This window comes from Pseudopipra pipra, chromosome 13, assembly GCF_036250125.1.
Source record: "Pseudopipra pipra isolate bDixPip1 chromosome 13, bDixPip1.hap1, whole genome shotgun sequence".
Lineage (NCBI taxonomy): Eukaryota > Metazoa > Chordata > Aves > Passeriformes > Pipridae > Pseudopipra > Pseudopipra pipra.
The window spans coordinates 16910275-16925262 of NC_087561.1; the positions used below are offsets into that span (position 1 = coordinate 16910275).

A 14988-nucleotide genomic window follows, 5' to 3' on the forward strand; every position below is an offset into this window, starting at 1 on the left:
TTATCCCTGCAGGTCCTTCAGCCAAAGCTTACTGTTGCAGCATTATTACCCATGAGGTTTCTCTGCAGGTTCCTGTGGAAGCCAAGCCCTCTTGTCCTGGAGGAGATCACACTGTGACAAGTTCCTGCCCACTGACACCTCATGCTTTAACAATCAGGCTCAGCCATCGTGACCACTCATGTTCTCAGCAGGGACCTGAATTCCTCTCCCAACAGTGCCTTTTTGCCTTTTGAATTTCTCTGAGATGAATGAGGAGACACCAAGACTCACTTTTTCCTTTTTTATATCTACCCTTCCAAGCAGTGTTAGATCCAACTTCCAATTTAGAAATGCAAGGATATGGGAATCAGTCCTGCTGATGGCAACTGAACCTGCCACCCCCAGCAGGTACAGATGATCCTATTTTGCAAGGAAATAACACATAATAGGGTGGGAAAGGCATGTAGCCCCGAGATACCAATCTTAGATGGGCTACAAAATAACAGAGTAATAAAAAAAAAATAATAAGCAGCTTTTACCAGGAGGCTACAAAGACTTCACATGGGCGAGTGAGACCTCCTGGCCCTCCTGGAGCCTGACAGAGGAAAGCTGAGGCCACACAAAGCCTGAGCAGTGAGTGCAAGGTCAGCATCTCTCCTGGAGGGGTCTGCTCTCCTTGGAGCCTCCCTGGCCTCGCAGGATGCCCATGACCCAAACAGGTCTCCCAGGAGACCTCCCCATCTCGTATTTCCAGCTGCATTCCCGTCGAAGGTCAGTGGGAAGAGCTTGGTCACATCTGAAAAGCACGTGGTGAACAGGCACCTCCTGGACCTGGGGCCTTCAGTGCCTTAATAGGAACCTCCTTTCCCCATAATCCAAGTGCTGGAGGTTTAGTTTCCCCCGTATGAAGCAGATGACAAAAACAAGAGTGGCCCAAATACTATTTACTGCATATAATTAAAAATATATATTAGTCGTAATATATGTTGAATTTAAACTGCAGTCAGCAGTGATGGTGTGATGACAGGTCTGAAAGCACTTCAGTAATATCTGATCTTGGTACTTCACAGCCAGAAGCTACTATTTTTAAAAGGTGCTGTATAACATATAGATACAAACACACACACACACACACATATGAAAGAAATACATCACAGCTTATAATATTTTTATGGTAGAAGTGAACAGCTCAAAATTAATTCGGTTGACAAGTTACCACACAGCTCCGTGGATGTGTTGTGGCTTCTGCAGGATTTAATTTCTCCCCTTGCCATTTTTAAATCAAAGGTAGTTGTAGCGTATTTCATTTTTCTCCCTGGCAGCTTATACACTCCAAAATCCAACTCTTTTGCTAAGGAAAGGAAGGGGGTAAAGCCTGATGTTGATTTATCTGCTTAGTGATTACTGAATCCTCAGTCAGAGAAAACATGCCAGTGTTTTACTGTGATTCTGTTTATGATGGATATAAACACCCAAAAATCAGACTTACAGGAAGGTAAGAGGGTTCAAAGTGCTCATTACGAGTTATACAGAAGTTGAAGCTGCCCATCCTAAACTGTCACATTCATTACCCTGCCTCCCACGCCCTAAAAAATGGAATCTTATCGACAAAAAATCAGCACAACCATATGAATATCCTTTACCTCACCCTACACTGTCATTTCAAGTGGTTTTCCCTGATGTGGAGAAGTCCTTGTGTTCGCTGGAGAGGCAGGCGAGGAGTTAAACAGCAGCTGCTGGAACATTTGCATGTTCATTGAGGTTTTGATACCACTTGAAATTAAGTGCACAAATAAATATTTTACACTTACCATGATAGTTGTATGCTTAAAATACCAATTATTCTACTGTAAGAAAACCATCGTGTGTTTAAATAGTCGCATGTCCTTTACAAAATACAATGTATTGATAAGAAGGCAATTAAGTCTTTATTACCGATGTAATTTAAAATTAAATTAATTAGATAGCAACTGAACCTTGAAAAGTGCTCTTTTAAAGATCAATTTCTATTTCATTAACTTATAATACCTATGGTAAGAGACACAAATGAAACCGTAGCCCCAGTGGGAGAGAGAACGTGGCCTGGGAAAGTGCTTTGGAATTCTCCTGTTTTTCTTTAAATAACCAGGAATTCTGTGCTGACTTGTCCCAGGACAATTTAGATGGTGCAAGTCTCCTTTTTTTTGAAGTAATCAGATCAAAACCTTCCAGTTCTTACTGAGGAGGGTGTGAAAAGTCCCACGAGTGGTGGCCCCATCCCCAACCTCACCAGGAGCTAAGGATTGGGATGGATCCCTCCCCTTGCCCCAGGAGAAGCGCCAGGCCTTGGTAGGGAAGGATTTATTATTAAACAGGTACTGGAGGTGATGGCACGGCCATGGCATCTAAATTAAGAATGTTTTCACACTCTGGGAAAATGACAAGAAACTGTAAAGTAAGCAGCCTTCTTCCCCGGAATAATTACAGCTGAGTGACAAAGAGTCCCTGGGATTTGCACCATGTCCTCAGCGAGAAGAGAAAATCAGAAGGGCAGGTGCAGCCAAAGGACGGTGGGAGCGCAGAGAAAGGGCAGCTCAACAAAAATTGCTCAGCTAAAAATGCCAGTTTGGAGCACTCACAAGTATTCATGAAAGTGCCTAAAATTTGTCACCCTCACAGCCATCAGCAGACTCTTCATTACAACAAAACCAGGAGCTTTCACCTCCATGTTACCAAAGTGTTTGGCATTTTTGTTTCAAAATGTTGTTTTATTTTGGATTTTTCATCTTTTGAACAGGGCTCACTTTACCATCTCCTTTCTTGGATGCTCTGGAAAGTCATCCTCGTTTCCTGCCAGCTTTTGGTGTGCAGAGACAGATTCCCTCCTGCCTTGAGCAGCAAAATGAAAAACTGAAGAAAACACGGTTTTTCTGCCCTAAAAATGAGACTGGCATCGGCACCCACACCTGTGAGACAGGATTGCATGTTGGGTTTGGGGAAGGGGAAGTGAAGACCTCATCAAACCAAACCATCCTTACAATGCTCTCAGCATCCCTGTGGTTTCTACCGCTGGAAAATTACCCAGGTGATCTCTCTCCTTCTCTGCCTCTGTTCATCAGGATGGTACAGGAAAAAATTAACTGTGAAACTCCATCTCCGTGCTGATGAGGTCAATGGCATCTTCTGGGGAGGGGCTAATTGCAAGCAAATTGAAGGGGGGTATTAAATCTGTCTCCTTTGAATGCTGCAGAACAAGGGACCCCGGTGGTCCATCCCCCCCTCCCAGAGCTGCATCTTCCCTGTGGGTAAATTGGAGTCGAGCTTTTCCTTTCTCTCTCTTGATTTCCTTGTGACACCTTTATAGCTGCTAATTGTAGGGACAGGTGAGTGAACTCAATCTTTAACTCTTATTCTGTGGAAGCTACTGAACTTTTGTGCAATCTGCTAATTATGACAATAATGAACTTTGACTCCTCTTTCACCAGTTGCCTCTTAAGGATGTTAATAATGAGGAAATGGAGGGGTGACCTTCAGCTGCCCTTCCAGAAGTGTCAGCCTTTACTGCACGTGGGGAGCCTCAGACTGCCAAAGTGCTGCTGGATTTGGGATAATCTGAGCAAAAAATTCAGCACTTTAACTCACAGGACTGGGAAATCTGCCTCTTTTTTTCATGCTGTTGGGTCACGTTGAAGAACAGGTTAGTCCCACCATGGGCAGGGATGCCACCCACTAGACCAGCTTGCTGCAAGACCTGGCCAACCTGGCCTTGAACACTTCCAGGGATGGGGCAGTCACAGCTTCTCTGGGCACCCTGTGCCAGGGCCTCACTTCTAATGTCTGAAAGGAATCAAAACTGAGGAGCACAAGGTAGAGAAAAGGAAGAAGTACAAGCAAAGTTGTCTCAGCATTTCAAAAGCTGCAGCACATTCACCCACTCCTCTCACTGACACTGTAGTGATAATTAATCATGTTGTCATCTGACTTTTGAAACAAGGGGACAATTAGTCACCAGGCAGGATCTGCCACCCCCTTGGAAGCGCTGAAGCTCAGGCCAGGATGGCAAATACTGGAAGGGAAGCAGCACACTGGCTATTTACTTGTGTATTCCAGGTTTTGGGAGCAGGCTGGCAGGGAGAGCTGCCCAGCTGGGGCAGTGGATGCACAAATGCAGCAGCAGCACATGCCAGATGGGCTCTGGCTGCCTTTCCCAAGTCACCCAGCAGAGGAAATCAAGGGACGTGGCTCTGGCCCTTTGAAAGGGCTCCCAGAAACACCTCCCATGGAGCAGTCCATTGGTTACAGTGCTGGCACACAGTCACATTTGTCCCCTTGAAAGGATAAAAAAAAAGGCTTCTCAGAAAGGAAACCCAAAGGGTTTATTGAACAGTAACAACCTTCACCCTTTAGCACTGAATTCCCCTGGCACAGAGGGACACGTGGGACTCCTCAAGACCATGTGAGGCTGGTTATCCATGAATGCTTGAGAGTGAGTTTTCAATACTTTTAGAGCCTTTTGGTGGCAAAAGTTACATCATTTTGCAGTGATTAACCATGGCTGTGCCGTCACAACCTCCACCAGAAGGAGGGGGTTCGTGGGCAGAATGGATCCTACGAAGGATTCCCTGAGAGGTCAACGTGGTGCCCCATCTCACCACCCGACTGCCAGCCCACCTTCCCACTCTACAGATTGCCAGCATTTTCACACTTCCTCGAGGAGAGGTCATTTCTGCAAGGGAGGTTAATTAACACTGACCCCCAGGCCATGATTAGAAGACAAGAAGCGCTTTCTCCTGCATCATCCCTCCCTCCACATCCCGCTGTCCCAGGGAAAGGGGTGGCTGGGGAGCTGAAGCTGTGGTGAATCTGTTGTTCCTGCTGCTTAGCACAATTATGCAAAAGATTTTTGGAAAGGATAACGAGAAAATAGCCATGGAGGGATGGAAGCTGAATCCATCAGGAAGCCAAGGCCAAGCAGGATCCAGAGGCCTGAGTTCAGGCTAAGCCCCCCCAAAATAAAAGGAACAGCTGGAACACTAAGGAAACTTTGCTGAAAAACATCTTGCATCCTCCTGCTCTCATTTGGATTGAAAATACAGCAGGAAGTGTCTTCCAGCTGAACTCGTTCCCCTAACGACTGTTAATAACAATGATTGCTGTTCACATTGAAGCTGCATTAATACAAACTTCAGTTTTAACAGCAGCATCTTTGTCTAATGCCAAGAGGTTTATGTGATGCATAATCAGCTCTCTTAAAAAGTGTCACATTCTACGCCCCAGCCCTTTAATCAAGAAGTAGTCAAATAAAGTGCAAAAAAAATGAAAAAAGAAAAAGAAAAAGAAAGGAGATTTTCAGTCTCACTCGACACCCTTTTCTGTGATATCTCTGCCCAACGTGCAGAGTAGACACATTCCCTGGGGACATCTGCTCCCTCCCTGGGGCCTGGGTTACGGATGGGAAGAGAAAGTTTCCTGCCTTGGTACAACCCTTGGATTTTTATCCATTATGGGGGTCACAACAGCCCCATGGAAAGCTACAGGTTTGGGGCAGACTGGCTGGAAATCTGCTCGGGGGAAAAGCACCTGGGGGTGCTTGACAGTGGCTGAACACAAGCCTGGGTGGGTGAGAGGCCAAGGGCACCTGGCTTGGATCAGGAATAGTGTCACAGGCCCTGTGCCCATCCCTGTGCTGGCACTGCTGGGGCACCTCCAGTGCTGGGGGCACTTCTGGGACCCTCAGGACAAGAGAGACATGGAGGGGTTGGAGCGTGTCCAGGGAAGGGAACGGAGCTGGGAAGGGGCTGGAGCAGCAGGAGCAGCTGAGGGAGCTGGGGGGGCTCAGCCTGGAGAAAAGGAGGCTCAGGGGGGACCTTCTGGCTCTGCAACCCCCTGACAGGAGGGGGGAGCCGGGGGGAGTCGGGCTCTGCTCCCAGGGAACAAGGGACAGGATAAGGGGAAACAGCCCCAAACTGTGCCAGGGGAGGGTCAGGTTGGACATCAGGAGGAATTTCTTCCTGGAAAGGGCTGTCCAGCCCTGGCACAGCTGCCCAGGGCAGTGGTGGAGTCCCCATCCCTGGAGGGCTTTAGAAGACAGGTAGATGTGGCATCTGGGGACACAGATCAGCGTTGGGACCTTTCTTATTAAATATTTTCATTAATGTTTTCAGCTCTCCCCAAATTTGGGCACACTTAGAGCCCAAACTGAGAGCAAAGACACTGCCTCATGGTTGATTTATGCCAGATATGAGGAAGCAGGACCGGGTGGAGGATCTGTAATTAAGCTGTGGTTTTTCAGAGAAAGGCCTGATTTCATTACCAAGTTCTTCACTTGGCACAGCTCAGCTGAGATCCAGCCTGGAGCTGCTTGAGTGGCAAAAGAGCTTTTTTCTGAGTTTGAGTTCCCGGTAGTGAAGCCAGTTATTCCTCTCAAATACAGAAAAGGAAAAAGCCCAAGTGATAATTCAATGGAATCATTTGTAACTGCAGTGGGAGTAATGAATAAATGCCTATTTTTAATTCATTTTCCTGCTGTGCCACCGCTTCATCTTTTCAGGTCTCCTTAAGCCAGCCCTCCCATTTTGGATGGCAGGGTTTGCCTTTCATCCCTCTGTGGGTTTCCAGATGTTAACAACAGAGGCAGGAGCAGCCTAAATGCAAAGCCTGACTTCAGGGAACAGAGTGGGGCTGATGCTGCACAGGCTTAACACAGCTTTACTCAAATAAAAGGCTCTGCCTGTCTGGGTTGCATAGAAGAGTAGAAAAAAAAAAAAAAAAAGCAGTTTTCAAAAATCTCAGCTTTGATAGGATTAAGTTCAGCCTGGAGAAGAGAAGACAGAGGGGAGACCCCATTGCAGTTACAACTTCCCTGAGAGGGGCAGAGGAGGGGCAGGACTGAGCTCTGCTCTGGGGGACCACGGACAGGACCCCAGAGAATGGCTGGAGTTGTGTCAGGGCAGGGTCAGGTTGGATCTCAGGAAAAGGTTCTTCCCCCAGAGGCTGGTTGGGCACTGACCAGGCTCCCCAGGGCAGTGGGCACAGCCCCAAGGCTGCCAGAGCTCCAGGAGGGTTTGGATGATCCCTCAGGCACAGGGGGTGACTCTTGGGGATGGGCCTGTGCAGGGCCAGGAGTTGGACTTGATGATCCTTGTGGGTCCCTTCCAGCTTGGCATATTCTGGGGTTCTGTGAAGGACTATCTTGCTAAAGCCTGACTGAGCAGAGAATAATGGAATTCCAGAATGGTTTGGGTTGAAAGGGACCTTAAAGGCCCTCTCTTTCCAGGGACACCTTCCACTCATATGGCTCAGAGCTCACAGGGGTTTAATTCCAGGGAGGGGGAAGAGGGAAATCATTTACTCCAAGCAGTGCAGCTCCCACCAGATCCCCTGGCAGCACCTCACCCCCCTCTGCCTCCCCTGCATTCCATGCCCTTACCTGAGAGCAGGAGGAATCCACCTCCCACTTTGTAGGAGCGGGGGCTGACGAAGGGAATTCCACAGACCAGCAGGAGCCCCCCCACCAGAGCAGCAGCCACGGCCAGCAGGATGAACGCCGTCCAGAACCCTCTGTACACTGCACAACAGGAGGGGAGTCAGGCAAAGGACAGCAAAAGAGGCTTCCTTCAGTCCATCCTTGAAGGTCTTGGACTTCTTTTCCAACCTTAATGACTCTGTGTTTAACCAACAGCAAAAACATCCACCTGCAATGGTGTCGTGTCAGGCAGAGCTGAGGCTCCTGCTTTGCCTGGAGCTGGTGCAAGTTCAGGGTGAATGTCATGCCCTACATAATGGGATTGGAATGAGTACAAGGGGTTGGGAGGGTTTGCCAGGGAAGCAGGCCACAAAAGGGGGGAGAGGAAAGGCCACTGTGCTTAGCTGGGCCTGGAGGAGGATGGAAAAACTTGGTAAGAAAGGAAAGAAAAAAACAGCAAAATTTGGAGAGGTGGAATCAGCCCAGAGCTTTGTTCTGTTTTAATTAACACTTAGGGAAGGTGCCAGGTTCCTGGTTTAAAATAAGGGCAGTGTTTGTTGGCAGGACTGCAGGGAAAATGGGAACTCCTGATTTCCCCCATTAACGGCCTTTGTGACTGAACAGAACAGGAGAGGGGAACAGCTGCCTCTACATCCACTGAGCTTGGGGCTTTTGCTGTGACTCCAGGCAACCACCCCACCCGGGGCTGAGCAAGCTTGTGTCCATCACACCCCAGAAGAGGGGACAGGGTGGGATTCAGTCCACTTATTTCAGCCTCCCTGCAGCCAAGTCTCTTCCAGTCACTGCTATAAACCTTAGCCAAAGGTGGTGTCTTCTAGCAGAGACCCCCCCCATGCCCTACTTGCTGCTCCCCTGATTTATCTGATCCCCTCAGATCAGCACATCTCACTCCTCCTGTTGTTTTTCAGAAGCTTTGGTCTGAGAGATTTAAGCCGAGCACGAGCAAGTGGGTAATGCTGAAATGATTCACACTTGAAAGAAAAATGATACCAAGGAGATGCGTTTTCCTCATTTGAAACCATTTTGTCAGGAGAGCCACTTAGGCAGAGATAAGTATCTTGAACTCTCCAAAACCACTGAATTCATTTTCATGTTTAACCTCCCGTCACCCGTTTCTCTCAGGGAGCCTCAGAGGATGCAGATAAGGCAGAATTATCTCTGGAGCAGGTAATAGCTGGAGGACCCTTCTTCTTGGACAGCCTCCTGGTCTGTCAGCACTTGCAAATGAGGATGGACTGGTTAAAAATGAAAGGAGTGTTAACTGCTCTCTGCAGACCCCGTGGGCGCTTTGCAGGGAGTTGGGGCAGTGGAGGATCCCGGTGCTCCCACTGTCCTAAATGTGGGGGCTGAGACACCCCCCTCATCTCCCCAGGGATCACAGGGGTGGGTGGCAGGCAGAGCTCCCTCCCCAGCACCTCCATAGAATCATTAAGGTTGGAAAAGATCTCTGTGAACATCGGGATCTTCCTGGGACCTGTCCCAAGAGAGGCAGCTGGGCAGGGTTTCATAGCAGGGGCTGACAGACAAGGGCAGATGCCTCCAGCCCTTTATTTAGGACGGGAAAAAAAGTGTGTTTATCAGCAAGACCATTCAGAAACTGGACGTCATTCCTGCCTCTCCTAAGCAGGAAAAATCCCACTGCTTAATCCGTGTGTTCGCTGCACATCCTGCACCCAGCTCCTCCACCTCCTCCCATCCACAGGTCCCTCGTGTCCATTTGACACCACGGCGTGTTCCCCGGGGCAGGAATTCTGCACAGTGCAGCAAGAGAAACTGGCTGCTCTCCCTCACATTCTCCTACTGACAATGTGGGGTTTTTTTTTAATTAATTTCTCATAACAAAAAAAAAAAATAAATAAATAAAACCTAAAAATAAAAAAAGGTACTGCTAAAGGCTAAGGAAAAGGTCAAGATGTTTGTTTGTGCAGAACGTCTGCCCTGCATCCCCGGAGGCAGCGCAGACTGATGCACACTATTTAAAGAAATCAATTCATTTCAAAAAAGATCATTGAATTAATTCTAGCTGCTGCCACCAATTTAGCAAATTAAAATTCCTAACAGCAGCTGATTCATTAAAGAACTCGGAAAATATAGAGAAACATAAATAAAAAGGGAGCTGGTTGAAAGGCAGCTCTCCAACCACGCCGTGTTCAGGGTATTAAACATAAGCCAGTCACTTACGGGGATCTTCTGACAATTTGGTCTTTAACTGATTTTCCAGTGTTTGTTTATTTTGTCTTGCAATAAATCAACACCAGAGCTCTCCCAGGAAGCCTCACTCTAGGAATGAGTCAGCACTGGGACGGGTTTGGGTTTTCTGGATGAAGCCCTTTGTCTCCAGCTCCTCCCAGTGAGCGAGGAGGTGGGACAGAGTGGATTTAATCTCCTGCCTGGCTCATGGGAGTAGGTGCTGAGCACAGAGTGGGAGGGTGCACAGCTCATGGCCAGGAATGGCAGGTCTGGAGCAGAGAAGATGTGGGAGAACATCTTGATGTGCCCATGGTTTGTGGCAGCTAACTAAGCAAGGCCAGTGTATAAAGGAGTCTTCCAAAAACCCATGCTTGGCCACAGGCATTTACAAGGGACTGACACACATTCCAAATCTCTATCCAATCCCCTGGGAAAGGAGGACAGAAACCCACCTGCAGTTGTGTCATAGGAGGGGTGGGGAAAAGGTCCAAGAGCAATGGGCATGGGGAACAGGTATCCATGCATGCAGAACTTGGGGTGTGCTTGGCTGGCTGAAAAAGAGTAAAAAAATTCATTAAATCCCTGTTTGCTTTTGCTTTCTGCAGAATCACCATTACAGCACTCACATGGGGACGTGCTGTCGTGTAAAACCTGCAAAACCCTCACTGAAATCAGAAGGCTGAGGAGGAAAGAAGGAGGGTAAATCTTAGTTAGATAAATAAAATAAATAAACACTGTGAGAGAGGGGGGATATCAGAGGATCTGGGTCTGCTACTGGTACATCTTCTCATTTTCATAATCTGAGTCTTACGTGGATGTAAATCATGAAAGATGGAACAACTGAAATCAGTGTAAATATTCCAGTGTAAATATTGTTGTTTTCCTCCAGGGAATGTGCCAGAACACCTGGAAGTGGCAAAGGTGTTTGGGTACCAGAACAGGGCTCCTTACAAGATCTCCAGTTGGTGAGAAGGAAAAGCACAATTAGAACAGAAGTGCCCCATCAATATTAATACCACTGAGGCTTATCATGATTAACAGTAATAGAATGAATGTTAAATGAATTAATTAATGGTTGGCCACTTATTTAAATATGTTCCCCAGCTCAAAGGAACACTTTATAATAGGTGGACATTAGTTCATGCTAAATTGACTATGGAATACCTATTGAATTAATTATTACATCCACGAGAGCAGCAAATTAATTTGCCATGATCAATCCTATTATAATAAATACATAAAGAAGCAGCACAAATTTGCCAGTTATCAGAGTGAGTCATTTCACTTCAGGTGACACTACATTACGTATTTTTATACAATGTAATTTGATAGCAAACCCCCTCTCTCCAACCTGTCCTTTCCTTATCAAAAACTTTGCGTGAAAAACCTCACGCGGTTCAGTTGAATGGTGGCAGTGACTATTCCTGCAAGGTTTTACAGGGAACAGGTCAGGGGCTGGGGGAGACAGCAAAGTCATTTGAAATTTTAATCAATGCAGAGTAGATTTATTGTGGGAACCTGGATTATTTGCAGCCCTACGAGGCCACTGTGCTGCTCCACAACCACATGAGCACCTCCGAGAGGATCGAAGCCCCAGCGGGCACAGGGTCAAGGTTTTAGTGGTGTTTAAATCCAACACCCTTCACTGCACAAGGGCCACCAGTCAGCAGCAGTTGGGGTCTCAGAACAGGTTTCACCTTCTCCTTCAGTTTGTTGTTTGTTTTTTTTTTTGCAAGAGTAAATGTGCTTTCAGAAAAAAAACAGTAATTATTCGATATCCCTCTCTGTTTATTCTCACGTGTAATTTGAATGACCTTAAAAAAGCAAAGCAGGTAAGATCTTAAAATAAAGAGCACAAACACACGTGTTTATGGCCCTCCATGGTCCACCACTGGTCCTGAGCATGCAGACACCACACATGTGCATGTCCAGCCTCCCCTGTGCTAAAATCAGTGGGAGATGGGAATGCTCAGCACCCTGATGGTGGAAAATAGGGTGGAAAACAGAAGACCAGGAAGGGCATGGGCTCAAGTTTAGCAAATTTAGCTGAACACAAACATCAAGAGGTATGTGAGGAAGGGTTGTGGAGGTATATGAGGTGGGTTACGAGGCCACCACTTCATAAGACTTCGAAAATGATTTATTAAATGGCACAAAAATGTTTCTACATTTATGTGAACAGCCCTCTGAGAGCAAAATCCAAGTTTAAAAAAGAGCACAGAAAGGACACGGAAAGGGTGAGCCAGGTTTGCTTTTGGGAGGGAGACAATGAGAATGAAAACCATGAAATAAAACCATCTCAGCATCCCTGGGAGCCCTCCCTGTGATCGTTTCCCACTCAAACCATGAGCAATTGCTGTGGGTACGGGGTGGTGGCATCATACTCACTGTACCAGAAGGTCCAGATGGTCTCTGGGTGGCCCTCACCAAAGAACCAGCACCTCCAGAAGAAGCCCTCGTGGTGGAAAGTGAGGATCTCCTTCCTGGTCTCCGTCGGCGTTTCAGCCTGGGGAGGAACAAAAGTCCAGCTGACACAGGGAAGATCAGGGTACAAAGTGTGTATTTTCTTGCTTGGACAGGTGTTGCTTTCATTTTCTGACAGAGTTTTCATTTGTTGTTTCAGTTGGTTTTGGGGAACAAGGAGGCAGCTGCTGTTCTTGGCTTTCTGTATCACAGCTCCAAAAGGTTCTGATAACAAATTATCCAAAATCCAGACCTGCACAAACCAGCTTCTTCTTTAATATCCTTAAACCACTGATGGCCAGAGCTGGATGGGTATGGCAGGGAGCTGAGCACCTGGGTGTGTTCTACTTCTTAAACCCCTTCCTTCAACCCCCAGACCAGACCTGTGAGCACAAGGTTTCGGTCTTTCCAGAAGGGAAGATACTGTAAAGTTTAGCCAAGGATTATTTATCAAAAAAATTGCTAAAACTACAGCCAAAATCAATTTTATCTTTATCACACACAGTGTGGTAAAGGAAACATGACTGCAACAGAACTATGTTTTGTGGAGGGTGGGGAATGTCCACATGGGAATGGACCCTGTGAACTACAGAAAGGAGATGGGACTCAACAGGGAGGTGCTGGAAGGAACTTATCATATCATAGAATGGTTTGGCTTGGAAAGGACCTTAAAGACCAATCCCTTTAATAGGCAGGGACACCTTCCACTAGCCCAGGTTGCTCCAAGCCCCATCCAGCCTGGCCTTGGACACTTCCAGGGATCCAGGGGAGCCAGAGCTTCTCTGGGCAACCTGTGCCAGGGCCTCACCACCCTCATAGCCAAGAATTCCTTCCCAATATCCCATCTAACCCTGCCCTCTGGCAGTGGGAAGCCATTCCCCTTTGTCCTGTCCCTCCAGACCCTTGTCCAAGATCCCTCTCCAGCTCTCCTGGAGCCCCTTTAGGCACCAGAAGGGGCTCTAAGGTCTCCCTGGAGACTTTATACTCCCCTCACCTCAATGTTTTCATGCATTATGGCAGATTCCAGAGCTCTGACTTGATTCCCCTTTTCCTTTCAGGATAAAACACTGACTGTGACAAGGGTAACATTCAGCCCTGATCCCCCTCAGCTGGGTGGCTGCTGACTTGGTGCATCCACAGCAATTCCACTGTTTGCCAGCCACTCAGCCCATCCTTATCTGTGAGGAACAGCATTCGACGGTTTAAGAAAGGACAGAGAAGGTAAAAACACAGCAACAAAAATAGAAATAATAGAAACAGTGTCTGAAATAGAAATAAAATAGCTCAGAGGGAAGAGTAAGAGCAGCTCCTGTTTCTGCTTGGTGCCTTTGAAGTGGCTCTGCCTCGGTGACAGGCACGGCAACACTTGGCCAAGAGCGTATCTGAAATGTTTGAGATGCTTATTCACGGCGTGCAGTGAACCATCTCTGCTCTCTCCACTTTAAAGGACAACAAAAATGGGAAACAATTAACATTGTCACTTTCCAAGTGCTCAAAAACAGCAGCACTTCTCTGTCCACAACTCTGCCATCGCCAGGGCTTTACTGTGCTGCCTGAAATGGTAAAGATCCCCTCCCTGTTTCGCCTCTTCAGGCAGTTTTTCCATCATAATGGTTTTTTTCTCAACAGAGAAAGTCATTTGGAACCATGACTCAAGCAAACAGTGCCCCACGTTTGATTGTGGGATTCTGAAATGAAAGGAAAATATTTCTTGCTGGCATCATGATGCTCACCCAGGGTGAGTCACCACACGAGGGAAAAAAATCAAACCTAATTGGATTGAACTTTGAAGTAACAAAAAGTCTGCACACAACAAGGATCTTCCTGTCATTTTGTAATTGAAGCCACACATTGATCAGCACAAAAACATTTTGGAGGAGTGGGTGGCTCGAGGAACTGAGCTGGTTGTTATTTCATTGAGGAGTCAGACAACAGCAAGTGCAGTGAAAATCCACCTTTAGAAAGGATCTGTGAACGAGTGACACCAGTCCTTGGCACTAAAACACCAAACTGTCCTTCAGAAATTACATTTTTCACTAACTAAAATGCTCAATAAACCTTAATTTGAAAATGTACAGGTCTCCTCTTGTTAGATGGGCAGGAACTTGTCAACACTGCTGTGCATTTGATGTTCACTTTTGTTTTCTGTCTCTGCTGCAGTTGTATCACTTCAGATGTAAGTGATTGCCAAGCCCCACACTTTTAAATATGAACTAGTTTTAAATGAAGAAACTACAGAGGGAGAAATCTTTTAATGGCAAATATCAGCAGATATCTTTTGTCTTTAGAGGGAAATGCTGTCAACAACTAAAGCTCTCACATTTTTGCCTTTCATTCCCTAATGTTCATATCTGCCAGATTACAGAGGTGCTGTCTTAATGTTTCCTAGACACACTTTACTTCAGTCAAAATGCTCAATGCCATGGAAAAGCCTGTTTGCATTTTAAAAAATTGGAAGTTCTAGCTCGGGCTGACGTTTTACATTAACAGGTCACTTGGAGCAAAAATATTGTCACGGACTTAAAAATGTTAAATTATTTACAGAAGTTAATTGTTCCAGAGCAAGACAAGATTCCAGAGCTCACCTCCCCGGTGCTCAGAGTGCTGTTCTCATGCTCGAAGACGCCGCAGGTCTCCGTAGCCAGGAGCCAATAATCTGTCCCAAAGGCAACGAGGAAGAGCAAGACGCCGGTGCCGCCGAGGATCCCGGCTGCCAGGGCAGCTATGCCAGCCTTCATGGGGCACCACGAGGGAATGGGGGATCAGAAAAGAAGAAAAACCCTAATTTTTCCTGGGTGGCTGGAAGAGAGGGGCGAGAGGAGTGCTATTTTTGGCCATGGGGGATGATCTCCTGGCTGGTATGAGTTTCAGTGGGTGGTGGAACGGGACTA

The 14988-nt window shown here is 46.9% G+C and overlaps 1 protein-coding gene and 1 long non-coding RNA gene across 3 annotated transcripts in view; one reads left to right on the forward strand and one right to left on the reverse strand.

The window, feature by feature from the left end:
- Window positions 1–158, forward strand: part of LOC135421553 (uncharacterized) — a 23939-nt gene extending 23781 nt beyond the window's left edge. For both annotated transcript variants that reach the window (XR_010434067.1, XR_010434069.1), the window contains one exon: window positions 69–158. This is a non-coding gene — a long non-coding RNA (uncharacterized LOC135421553). The remainder of the gene's footprint in view (window positions 1–68) is intronic.
- LOC135421552 (transmembrane protein 182-like) overlaps window positions 1–14988 on the reverse strand; it is a 16282-nt gene extending 1294 nt beyond the window's left edge. Inside the window, exons 1-4 of the mRNA XM_064670149.1 lie at window positions 14683–14988; window positions 12023–12140; window positions 10087–10185; window positions 7388–7525 (exon numbers count right to left, since the gene is read on the reverse strand). Of these exons, the coding sequence (XP_064526219.1) occupies window positions 7388–7525; window positions 10087–10185; window positions 12023–12140; window positions 14683–14835 (508 nt within the window). The 5' untranslated portion in view covers window positions 14836–14988. The remainder of the gene's footprint in view (window positions 1–7387; window positions 7526–10086; window positions 10186–12022; window positions 12141–14682) is intronic.